The sequence below is a fragment of the Aspergillus ambiguus genome (genome assembly GCF_047715705.1).
Source record: "Aspergillus ambiguus strain CBS 117.58 unplaced genomic scaffold BDV59scaffold_6, whole genome shotgun sequence".
NCBI lineage: Eukaryota > Fungi > Ascomycota > Eurotiomycetes > Eurotiales > Aspergillaceae > Aspergillus > Aspergillus ambiguus.
The window spans coordinates 881,357-893,445 of NW_027395519.1; the positions used below are offsets into that span (position 1 = coordinate 881,357).

The 12,089-nt window shown below is 53.3% G+C and overlaps 5 protein-coding genes across 5 annotated transcripts; 2 read left to right on the plus strand and 3 right to left on the minus strand.

Annotated features, from left to right (window-relative positions):
- Positions 1-55: 55 nt before the first annotated feature.
- On the plus strand, positions 56-1,000 carry BDV59DRAFT_199860 (uncharacterized protein; the record flags this gene model as incomplete). Its single annotated transcript, XM_073693445.1, has 4 exons — positions 56-396; positions 463-621; positions 692-762; positions 825-1,000. 4 exons carry the CDS (start codon positions 56-58, stop codon positions 998-1,000), a joined length of 747 nt encoding a protein of 248 aa, XP_073550647.1.
- A 69-nt stretch (positions 1,001-1,069) lies between these two features.
- On the minus strand, positions 1,070-3,536 carry BDV59DRAFT_173341 (nucleobase cation symporter-1 family protein). The gene is made up of 5 exons (XM_073688880.1): positions 3,061-3,536; positions 2,862-2,932; positions 2,550-2,799; positions 1,769-2,493; positions 1,070-1,713 (listed from the first exon to the last, which is right to left on the minus strand). Exons 1-5 carry the CDS (start codon positions 3,158-3,160, stop codon positions 1,186-1,188), a joined length of 1,674 nt encoding a protein of 557 aa, XP_073550648.1. The 5' UTR covers positions 3,161-3,536; the 3' UTR covers positions 1,070-1,185.
- Positions 3,537-3,851: 315 nt separating this feature from the next.
- On the minus strand, positions 3,852-8,459 carry BDV59DRAFT_199862 (ribosome biogenesis protein URB2; the record flags this gene model as incomplete). The annotated part of the gene is made up of 3 exons (XM_073693446.1): positions 3,852-7,439; positions 7,495-8,340; positions 8,442-8,459. 3 exons carry the CDS (start codon positions 8,457-8,459, stop codon positions 3,852-3,854), a joined length of 4,452 nt encoding a protein of 1,483 aa, XP_073550649.1.
- Positions 8,460-8,616: 157 nt separating this feature from the next.
- Positions 8,617-9,651, plus strand: BDV59DRAFT_173345 (MICOS complex subunit MIC10). Its single transcript, XM_073688881.1, has 4 exons — positions 8,617-8,681; positions 8,740-8,827; positions 8,990-9,140; positions 9,215-9,651. The coding sequence occupies exons 2-4, from the start codon at positions 8,750-8,752 to the stop codon at positions 9,262-9,264; spliced, it is 279 nt and encodes a 92-aa protein (XP_073550650.1). The 5' UTR covers positions 8,617-8,681; positions 8,740-8,749; the 3' UTR covers positions 9,265-9,651.
- A 31-nt stretch (positions 9,652-9,682) lies between these two features.
- On the minus strand, positions 9,683-11,945 carry mac1 (putative copper-activated transcription factor GRISEA). Its single transcript, XM_073687268.1, has 3 exons — positions 11,466-11,945; positions 11,250-11,410; positions 9,683-11,194 (listed from the first exon to the last, which is right to left on the minus strand). The coding sequence occupies exons 1-3, from the start codon at positions 11,498-11,500 to the stop codon at positions 9,810-9,812; spliced, it is 1,581 nt and encodes a 526-aa protein (XP_073550651.1). The 5' UTR covers positions 11,501-11,945; the 3' UTR covers positions 9,683-9,809.
- Between the last annotated feature and the right edge of the window lie 144 nt (positions 11,946-12,089).

Sequence of the window (12,089 nt, forward strand, 5' to 3'; positions counted from 1 at the left end):
CCAGAAACAGAATTCCCCATCAATCCCTCCAGCCCGCTGAAAAAATACTCCAGCAATGTCTCTATCCGGAAAAGTCGCCCTCATCACCGGCGGTGCGAAGAACCTCGGCGCTCAGATCGCCCGCGAGCTGGCCGCCGTCGGCGCCAATCTCGCCCTCCACTACCACGCGGCCAGTAGCAAGGCCGAAGCGTCCAAGCTCGAGGCCGAGCTGAAGCAGAAATACCCCTCCATCAAGGTCGCCTTCTACGATGGCGACTTGACCCACGCCGCGGCCGTGACCAAGCTCTTCCAGGAGACCCTGAAGGACTTCGGTCACATCGATATCGTCGTCAACACCGTGGGCAAGGTGCTCAAGAAGCCCATTACCGAGATCAGCGAGGCGGAATACGACTCGATGTTTGCGTACGACTGCTAGCATGCGAATCCCCGCTACAGAAGCCTTGCTAACCCCTCTGCCTGCAGGATCAACTCCAAGGCCGCCTTTTTCATCCTGAAGGAGGCAGCTAAACATGTCACCGATGGCGGAAAGATCATCACCATTGTTACGGCGCTGCTGGGCGCGTTCACGGGCTTCTATACCTCCTACGCAGGAAGTAAGGCGCCCGTGGAACATTTCACTCGGTAGGTGTCTCTGGTAGCCACAGCATACTAGGTGGTGGAAGGTCGCTAACCTCTTGTGCTTTTGTGCTAGTGGTGTCTGCAAGGAACTTCAGTCTCGTCGCGTTAGTGTCAACAACATCGCCCCTGGTCCCATGGACACCCGTACGTCTCCCCAGTTATCTACATATTGAGTATTGAGGATAGATGCAGCTAACCGGTTGTAGCATTCTTCTACCCCCAGGAATCCCCCGAGGCGGTGGAATTCCACAAGTCCAACGGTATGGGCAACCGTCTGACCATGGTGGAGGACATCTCGCCCATTGTCCGGTTCCTGTGTACTGATGGCGCCTGGATCACCGGCCAGACGATCTTTGCAAACGGCGGTTATACCACCCGCTAAAGGATGTAACTAATCAGGTCTAATTTGTGACGATGTCTAATGAACCAAATTTATCGTATAAAAAGTCCCCGTAGATAAACAGGGAAAGAGTGTCATTTCTCGTGTCACGTCTGGTTCTATCATGCCAGTCTGGTGAATAAAATACAGGTCATTAGAAGTAAAGTATATCAAGATCAAATCCAACATTAGAATACCGCCGCAGACCCAGCCTTCGGTCCCTTATGCTCGGAAGAGGATTCCGATTTCATCGGCGGCGGCACTTCGTACGACGTGTAGGGCTCGACTTCCTCGCCATCCGCAACAGACAACTCGTCCACATCCACGTCGACCTCGTTCCATGTCGGACTTGTCGCGGGGACAGGGAAGGCCAGGGTCAGGAAGTAGTACATGACGGCGGACACGATGAACCCGGAGAAGTAGTTGATGTTGTAGATATACTGGGCGCCTACGGGCACCTTGCGGCCCACGGCGCCGGCGAACCCGACGATGTTGACGAGAATACCGGAGAGATACGATGCGTATGCTTGCCAGGAGAAGCCGAACCAGTGCCGATAGGGGGAACCGTGTCGCAAGCTGTATAGGTCCTTGAGTTGCAGGTAGCCCTTGCGGACAATGTAGTAGTCACAGATCATCGGGCCAGCGATGGAAGACAGGAAGATCGAGTAGGCGGAGAGGTAGGTTGTAAATTGGTTAGAAGACGACACGAGATTCCACTGCGTTGGGGATTAGACTTGTGTATTACTTCACCCGGGATAACGGACAACGTACCGGACACATGGCGAGGCCCACGGCCGCGCAGATGTAGCTGCCCCGTCGGATGGTCAGGTATCGAGGGAGTAATGCGGTCAAATCCGTACCGGCGGAGACGGAGTTGGCGGAGATGTTGGTGCCCAGCTGAGCGAGGGCGAACCCGGTGGAGATGATGAAGATTCCGAAGCGCTCAGCGGAGCTGGCCCCATCCAGGAATTTACCCAGGAGGTCGAGAGGATTCCACACCGTCTCTCCGAAGATGACCGCCGAAGACGATGAGGCGATGATACCGATGAAGGAAGTAATCCCGAAGCCGATGGGGATGGTGAACAGCTGCGACCAAAGCGCATCCTTGGGTGTTCTGGCAAACCGCGAGAAGTCCGGGTCGTTCACAATCAGCGTGGCGAAGTTGCCTAGGCAGCTCATGATGGACTTGATCACCGCCCAGGCCAGCGTGCTGCCGTGCACGGTATGAGACTGATGGACGATGGGTCCCAGGCCGTTTGCACGGGAAATCGCCCAGGCAAAGAAAGCAATTGCAGCGATCGGGGAGTAGATGGCTTTCGCGGTGAACAGATGGCGGATCTTGTGGACGGGGAACCAGAGGGCGGGCAGAGAGAGAAGCCAGAAAATGAAAAAGCTGACAAAGTCCCTTGTGGTCACGCCCGAGCTGGCTGGGATGGAGTTGGGGATATTGTCATAACTGGGCCAGATAGAGCGAATCATCAAGGTGACACATTGACCTGAAGATTGTTTAATAATGCTGGGGTATTCGATCCTGAAGACGAGTCCGACGTACCTCCAATGTATCCCTGCACACCGTACCAGATCACCGCCATCGCAGCGCGGTTGAATACCGGCCAGTAGGAGCCCCAAATGCCAAAGGTCGACCGGCACACGACGGGGAACGAGACGTGATAGACGGCACCAATGCGTCCCGTTAAGCAGACAAAGCAGGCGGCAATAAAGTATCCGACCCAAACGCAGATCCACGACTGCCACCAAGACAGGCCATCTACGATCATGGAAGAAGAGATCATCCAGGTGTTCTGAGGGACGGACGAGGTGAGTGGTCCGTTGAAGCGAATCCGTGAGGCTGGATCAAACTCACTATATTCAATGAGTCGGCGATCCAGAAGGCGATAAAGTTCCACCATCTCCATTGACGACGTTCTGGTTCAACTGCATCGACCGAAACAATCGACAGATTTCACACGGTCAGTTATGTTCCCTCTCCCAGTGGACATAGGAAATGAATGGCAGCGTCGGGCGTCTCGAGGAGATCCGTCGGCCGGTGGTTTCTTTCTCACCTGGCCGCAAGTCATGGTTCGTCAACATCAATTGAGTGTTGGTCAATCCGGGCTCATTCGGCACCTCGATTTTCTCAACCCATTGCTTGAGCCGAGACATTTTGATGTTGATCTGGGTAGATGTGTAGGTATCGAACGGTGGGGAGAGGGCGATGACGGTGGGGGATATTGAAGGTTCGTGATGTAATGATGAAAGCGATCAAGCCCAACGTCGCATCGAGGAATCCTTTCAGGTCGTACAGTTCCAGCGAAACCATCCGCGGGAAATCTCTGGGGACCGAGCGATCTTTAAACCGACGCCGTTTATCTTGGTAGAATTGGCATGAGTGATATCGGCATCACATCTACCGCATAGGCAAAAGCCTCTCCGTCATGGTCCATGGGCTCCGGTCCAATCACCACCGCGCCTGAGGCAGATAGGACTCATGATGATCGCCTCCATGGCCTCTCGGGACGAGAATCCTGGATCCAGTCGGGATGATAAGCGTGATAGAATTGGCCGGCGGACCCAGAGGAGGAGCCCTTATCACCCTCCATCAGGGGCCATTGCTCGATTCGGTCGAGTAAGAGACCGCCGTTATCAGCGATAAGACACTCTGGGGGGGCTCCACTGCAGGGGCCTCGGGCGAGTGAGCGTGCAGCCGGTGGGCTGGGCATATCTAATCATCGTGGCGCTGACTCGATGGGATCGAGTAAGGAAATCGAAAGGGGCAGAAGACACGAGCATTAAGCTTAAATGAAAATGGGGGTCACGTGGTATATAGTACCCTACTGATCTTTACTGTACATCATCATCCCTTATTCCACTTGCCAAACTTCACGTAATCGTCGTACAGTCCCTTAAACACCGCCCGTCCAGAGACATCCAACCCGGCATTCAGCGCCCGCATCGTCTCCCGCGACATCACATCCAACACGGAATACAGCCCCGGCATAATCGCCGCCTTCACCTCGGGAGTCAACGAACCTCGGAGCGAGCTCTGGGCATACTCCATGATCAGGTATTGCAGGTACTGACCTGCGATCCGCTTGGCTTTCTTGGTCTGGTCTGTCAAGCCTTCGTGACCCACCCCGGACTGCGTCGGTCGTGACACAGCAGACACCGTCGGATCACACAGAGACGTAAGGAGGCGGGTGAAATGCACCGCGTGGGAGGCCTGAAGCGGGGAAAGCCAGTACGGTTGCTGCGCGTATCTTTTGTTCGGGAGCATGGAACGCGTGCGCTTCTTGGTGCGAGCGAAAAGGCAGTTGAGTAGCCGCTGCATGGCCGGCAGAATCAGATGGAATCGGCCTCCGAGCTTCTGGCGATGCAGCCCAAGCAACACCCCCATCAGCCTACACAGTCGAATGTAGACGGTCGCCGAAAATTCAGAGTTGATGCGGGGACCGGCCTTGGACGCACACACGGCAACAGCCGCCAGGAGACTGTCAACGTTCCACTGTGTGATGCAGCGAGTATGGTTTCGCAGCAGTATGTCCAAACATTCCGTGGCAAAGGTGAAATGCTCGATAGATGCACTACGTGGAAGCGATTCCGTCACGGCAGTGCACAGCCGAGAAAGCTCTTTCCCAGTGGCGCTCTCCTTGTCTTCAATCGGAGTCATCGAGGCGACGGCGAGCCCAGCGATCAGGAGATGATACTGGGCGTTGCTGTTATCAAACCCAAGCGTTTCGATATCCTTGACAACGCGTGTCAAACCGTCCACCGGCATACTCTGGAGTCTTGCACCAATTGACCGAACAAAGGCCTGTTGCTCGTCACTGTACATATGGTGGAGAGGAAGCGTCTCGGCGCATTGAATGACGGGCAAGGTGATGCTCCTATCTGACGACCGACCGGCCAGGACGCGACGCCGAATGAGCCGTCGCAGGCTGGAGTCAGAATCAACGGACTTCTCAACATAGCTCTCGATCTTGGACAGGAACTTCTCGACCTCCGCATGATCCATGGCCAGGTCCTCAAAGTCCTCCAACGCGTCCAAGGTCTTGATTAAAGTGATCGTCTCCTCAAGCTTCTGCTTTTTGCATTGGTCCTTGACCGCCTTAACCTCGGCCACAATAAGTTCAAAGACTTTCCGGCGACAAGCAGCCAGTTCGGACTCATCAAATACTCCAGAAAGGCTTCCACGATGGATCCAAAGCTGTGACAAGGAGATTCGAAGGAAGAAGCACTCCATGGAATCACGGTCGATGGACCGGAGCTTGGAAGCTTTGCCAGAGACCTTGCGATAAAGCTTCTTGAATAGCTTGCGACAATCCTCTGCAGACGACACAAGAAGCTTCGCGACAACGGCTCGGTGCAGTCTCCTGAAAGCCTTCATAATTTGAAGGTCTATCTCGGTCCCTCGAAGCGTGACAGCATTCGCGACATTCCACATCGGCTCCCAGTCACTAGTCAAGGTCGCTGATGACTTGGGCATGTCGGCCAACTTGGCCATCAGCGACAAAATGCCGACGGTAACCTCAGGAGTGCTGTCTTCTTGTAAGACAACCGCTTGCAGTAGATCTAATAAGCTTCCCCTCTGGCGCCGCGTGACGAGAGGTGCAGGAATCCTCTGAAGACTTTCGATATGTAGCTTTCGATTGGCCTTATCATCCTTGACCCGGGTTGAAAGAACGCTGATCAGATCGCCTGCAATTGAGGGAGTATTTAGGAGGTACTCATGGCAGGAAACGCTGACCCATGCTTGCAGAAATCTAGCACTCGACGAGGGCACCTCCAGAGTGGATAAAGAGTGGCATTGTGAAGTTGCCAAGGAGAGAATATGTCCAAAGAGAGAGCGCCGGGTCTCGGTGTCGATGCTCACCCAGAGACCTGGGGAACGTACAAGTGTCAGGAAGTAAGCCAGGGCCAGGTCTGTCGTAGAGCTGAGGCTATCGACACGGCCGTCCCATGGCGACGCCATAGACCGTGAAGCCTCCTTCGCGGTGCTTGACTGGATAAACTTCTCGACATCTTTCGTGAGCGAGTTGAATTTGCCCATGTGACCGGAGTCGGCAGACAGCTTCGCAATAGCAAGTGCAAATTGATAGGCTTCGAAGCACTCTATTGTTGCATTGCGCTTTGCCATATTATCCTTCTGATGGCGGCGTATAGCTTGCGCGGCAACATCCACAAGATTCTTGATCATGTCGCCGATGTTGCTGTCAGTTGATTGCACGTTATTTGCGATCAGATCGCGAACAAATCTCCACAGCCGCCATCGCCAGTGGAGCGCTTGCTTGGAGGACAGGGTCGAAGTCAGCGTCCCAACAATAGATTGCAAGTTATGGGCGGAATCCGCGGGACTCAAACTGCGGTTCCTGAAGCCAGCCTCCAATATGACAAATTGCGCATAAGCGCCAGGTGTATCAGCGATCTTTCCATCATCGGCTTTGATCTCCTCAGCAGCAGCCCGCATCTGCATAGAAGCATGCGCGGTAGCAAGGGGACTTCGCATCAATTCACCGTAAACCTTACACACGTCATCATCTTCCCATACGGCGAAGTGTGTCAAACTGTCATTGCCAGATCGCGCCTCCTCTATATCGATCAATTGTCCGTACCACAGCTCCATGAGCGTCGGGAGATCTCTTGCAGCCATGAATCCGTGTAGAAGAGGGATCACAACTCCACGCTTGATAGTGGCGTAGCTAGCATCAGATGGCCCACTTCGCCAATGCAACAAGATCTTCTCAAGCAAACCATTGAGCAGCTTGGACGAATCATCCAGGCCAGAGTTCGGCAGGAAGATGTCCACACCCAGCTCGATAAGTAGCGCAGTCAATCCCCACTGGACCTGTGCCAATCCGTCCTTGAGAAGCCCAGTATACGCAGCATGTGTGAGCAAAGTGTGCAAAGACAGCTGCACGTTCCGAGCGAGAACGACACGGAAAAGGCGTTCTAAGATGCCGACAAACTGAGTAAAATATGATGTGGAATTTTCGGCCTTCGTCAAGGAGTACGCCAACTCGGCTACAGCCACAAACAATGTCTCTAACCAAGGGGCCTCGTGCGTCTGCCGTCGAAAGGTATTTCGGGGTACGGAGCGACAAGCAATGTCGAAGCAGTCGGGCAGAAGCTCCGAAACCTTCAATGGCCCTTTCTTCACACTGCCGTGTTCGTTGGATGTCCCGTTAGCTTCCGGCCCGAAAAGAATCGGTCTAAAAGCATCCGAAACAGGCTGTACTGGGCTCCAGTCTGGTTCGTTGGCGGAATAGTCTATGCCCGATCCGCCTCTGTCGAAAAATGCTACCCGCGCGGGGATAACGACATGAAGTGCGACCAAGCGCTCAACTCCCTGAAGGACTTGAGCCCGCTCATCAGTGTCGAGCTGGATCGATCGTACGCAGGATTGCAGTTGCAAGGCGGGCCTGAAGCAGAACTTGGCGAAGCATTCCTGATGAACTTATTAGCACACCCACAGCCATCAAAATCGTTTCTAAACCACATACATTGCCCGCACCACTGTCGGAGTCGACCAAACGATTGGATCTTAGTTCCCAGAGTTCTAATATAGCCGGGAACACGTAAAGCAGATGTTGCAAATCGGTGGTTTTGCGCGCGTGGGAAAACTGCGAGGTAGCCACGGCAGCGATCCAGAACGATTTGCCCAGCGTTACGGCCGCCGACTGAGGCTCGCCTTTGAGCGCATGCTTTAGATGCGAGATGGCGGCATCTTCGACCCCAACGCTCCGACCGAGGAAGGCAACCAAGCTGTAAAGGCAGTCCAGGGCACGGATAAAGGTCAGGAAGCACGACGTGGGCGTACGGGGCTGTTCATCGATATCCATAGCATCTTGGTCGTCGGCCCCGACACGCTTTCTCTTTGTACCCTTCTTGTTTTGGTCTCCGGTCTGATTCGGTGATTCGCTCAGCGTCCTACTGGATTCTGAGTCCGACGGGAGGAGTTCAGTCGATCCGTTTTCAAGTCCAACGAAAATATCATCCTCCAAGTCGGCGACCACATTGTTCAAAATTGACAGGAATCTCTGATCCTTCAGTGTCGTCGCCAGCGTTTTCGTCGGAATCAAGTCGATGAGTTGTCTTAACAGGAGGAAGGAGGCCGGCTCGACACGATAGTTTTTCCCGGTCTTAAGCTTCTTCAGTAACCACCGGAGAACCCATTCTTCCTTCGGTGCAGCGTGCAGAGGGGCAGTAGGGGTCCGGTTGATCTGAGGATGGCTCGCACATAGCGACAAGTTCAGACCTATGATCTGAGCCGCCTCGTAGATCTGGGTGGTAGGGGATGCGGTGCCTTTCTCCAGGCGGAGTAGAGCCTCTTGCGACGAGCGCGGACGCTGATTGTATACACGAGTTAGTGAGGAACGAATTTGCATGAAACAGCTCGACGGGGGGCATGTAGCATCCGGACGACAGATAATCGCGAAAAAGCACTCACCTCCGCAAATGACGGCATGTCGAACACGACGAGTAGACGGTTACCACCGACGTGGAGGAGAGATATAGACCGTCCGGGAAAAAAAAAGTTGTCGCGGGCGGAACGTGACGACAGAACGCCAAGCCTGGTTTTTCCGACCGCCTTTGGCAGACTCCCGATCGTTCCCATCGAACCTCCTTGACAGCTCTTCCTCCGACTCAACCAATCCGCCCAATTGCTCCCCCGCCGCAGTTCCACACGGTTGGTGTTTCTCGCATCGGGACCTGGTGCTTCGCTTTTACTGATCCTCGCCCCTCAGAGCTATCGCAATGGCCGATAACAACAACTCCGTCGCACCGGCTCCTCGGGCCACCAAGCCCGTCAGCGAGGCTTTGCTGAACGAGAAGGTACGGGGGTTATACTCGTGGTCTCCCTCTAGCTAGTTTGAGTCATGGCGGCTGCTCCATGTCCTGCTCATCTCAAGAGCTCTAAAGGGCACCCATGACGTGAACTCGGCAGGATATCTATACTGAAAACTCTCTGTACTCGGGCTAATCCGGATACAACAGTGGGATCGCGCCGTTTCTTCTATGATCATTCGCTCCGGCCTCGGCCTTTCCTTCGGTGTTGTCTTCTCGGTCCTCCTGTTCAAGCGCAGAGCCTGGCCCGCTTGGGTTGGTCTCGGTTTCGGTGCCGGACGTGCTTGGGAAGAAGCTGACGGTACGTTACGATCTGTGTCCGATGGATGCATAATGCCCGACGTATCATGTCGCCTTTACTGATAAGTATATTAGCTTCCTTCCGTCGGGGAGACTCGCCTGTCAGAGATGCGCTGCGTCGGTAGACTATAAAAATGGGTTCAGCATCCGGTTGTGTATGATACCTGTATAGCGGGGAGAATCGATTTAGGTTGGGGCATCATTTGGACAGTTTAGAAACAACTCTAGACTTGCCTTACTTTCTAGCACGCAATTTCACCATTTCCTTTGTTGATAAGTGTCCGAATCATTATGGTGGGAAGAGAAGCCAACACCAGGTTGGCTCACTTATGGCTTTAGAAACAATAGTTCATGTGAGCAAATTATTCTTATCTTCAGATGGCATATGTTCTTGAGAATTCACCCCACATGAAGATAGAGAACCTGAGGTCCCTCACCTATACTCACACTACAAATGTACGCAGTCAAGGTCAGAATTACGGATCTTCACAGAATGGAGAGTTCAAATTGATACACATTTAAAAATAAGAGAAAATAAACAGAGTCGGACTTGTACAAATGGCCCAACAACGAACTCTATACATGGGTATCACGATCATTAGTCGTCTGAGATGACAAACTCGCCAGAGAATATGGACAAAGAAACGAAAAAAAACTGCCATCCTCCGACTTAGAGCATGGATGCCGATGAAGGAACAGTATGCATTTGGTTTGGCTCATCAGCTGACGAGACCACAGGTCCTGTCACGGGGGTCATACTGTGGCCCTCTGCCGCCGAAACAGGCTCCAGAGCAACTCCATTATGCCCGCTGTGGGTAAGGCAGCCGATACATGTGCAGTCATTTCCACACTGGCAGCTACCAGTCACATCCGAGCAACCAGCAGGTAATCCAACAGGATATTCCAAGGTGTAATATTGCGAGGGCTCCATCATCTGCTTTGGTACAGTATACTCAGAAGGTGGAGACGAGTAACCATTGTGGACGTTGGTTGGGCTGGCCGCATGCTCGGCGTAACGCATGGGCATCGACTGGGGCTCTTGGGAAATACTCGGATCGTAGTTCGCAAACGGATATTCGAGAGATGTAGTATTCGGCTGGCTCCCAGCTGAGCCGTTCTGATATCCCGTGAATGTTTTCAAATTCTGGTCGTCTCCATCAAGTGCTACCAGAAGGCCCATTTCCTGGACATGTTGTCTCGTAGTGTTGTTAAATGGATGGGAGGCACAGCCAAGACATTGGCAATTATCGCCACAGTGGCAGTCATGGGAGGGATCACCTTCACCCGGAGACGGATAGATGAAATTTGGAAATGATTGTGGCATAGCAGTTGGATATCCCATACTACCAGAGACAGCATGAGGTGAGAGGTTGTTCGACGTTTCTGGAGCAGGCTGCGTCATGTAGTTCGGCATGTAGTTAGAGAAACCATTGAGAGTCTGGCTGGCCAGGGCAGGTTGCATAAATTGACTCTGGGCTGCGGGTTGGAATTGAGGCCAATGAGGCGTTGAGATTGGCACATATGACGATGTGCCTAGATTTGTCGCGTATGAGGAATCTTGAAATGCATTTCCCAACTGTTCCATATGGCCATTACTAGAGGCGATTTCGGGTTTTTTGCAACACGCAGACTGAGAAGGCGCTGGAGCTGGAGTCGGAGCCGGGGCTTGGGATTTATGAGAGCAGCAGCTGCCACCTTCAAGTTTCACAGTGTCGTCATGATGAACTGTTTGGGCCACGGGAGCCCTTGGCATTTGGATATTTTGACTTGATCCTAAACCGTCGTTGGGTTTCTCTGGGCTTATGTTCTGGAAGGGAAACGGGGCAGGTTGGAAGGACGGCACATTGTCGACTTCGTGTTTTCCAAATTCAGGTATCGAATCCAAGGCTTTGGCGAGGTTCTCCGGTGCCAGCTTGATCTGCTTTTTGGAGGACTTCTGGATTTTGCCGGACGCAGGTGAGGGCGAAGGCGCAACAGGTGTGGTGCTAGTCGATGGGGCAGATTCGCCAGCTTCGACAGGCACCTGGTAGACGGGTCTACAAAGACAAGTTGATCCTGCATAAATATGTTAGACATGGGTTGTAGAGAATGAGAACAAAAAACAACTGACCTTTAGGAATCCGAATCATGAACGCATACAACTTCTGGCAGCTACAGGAGCCTTTTGGGTGAGGACATTTGGCAAGTGGACGTCCCGCCTTGGGTACCTTCATCATCATCCTGTCAAAGTGCTGACATTTTGAAGATCTATGGCCACGGATGCATGGTTCGCTGATGTCGGGTTAGGCAGGTGTGCAGGATCTCTTTAGATACTTGGAGAGCTTACCAGGACCATTTTGCGCCTTCTTCATCCAAAGGCATGTTAGATGGCAGATCGTATGTCCTTGGGAAAGAGTTTCAAGGAGATGCGTGTCGCATCAAATCGATCCCACACGGACTGGCGCCAGCAGTGAGCTGATCCTGCTAATTGTTCCTCCAACGCGACACGCAAGCGTCCTCTGGCCGGTACCGCAACAAAACAATGAACTCGCAGAGCTCATAAGAGACGAACAGGATTGCGGACAGTATGCGATATGCAGAGAGGGCGGAGAGTGTCAAACGAAGGGTGTGAACAACTGGCCAGTCGGAGGAGAAGACTGATTATGTCCGGAACAAATCGGGAGATTCACTGATCAGACAAGTAAACGGCGGCGGCGGCGGAGAATCCAGTAGGGCTGCAGGAAAGGACGCGAGAGATAGAGAAGGAATACAGAGGGCAGAGAGAGGAAACCAGCCTAGCAGCCAGCAGTGAAGAGACGTTCCTTGGAGTCCGGTCGAGTCACGTCTCAGCCGGAAGAGCCTTAGCGTCGCCCCGCCGGAAGTGGTGTGGGGGTTTTTCGTGGCTGCCTCATTCCCGAGGCAAGCACTGCTGCTGCCTCAGGCTGCACGATTCGGAGATGATTCCATTTGT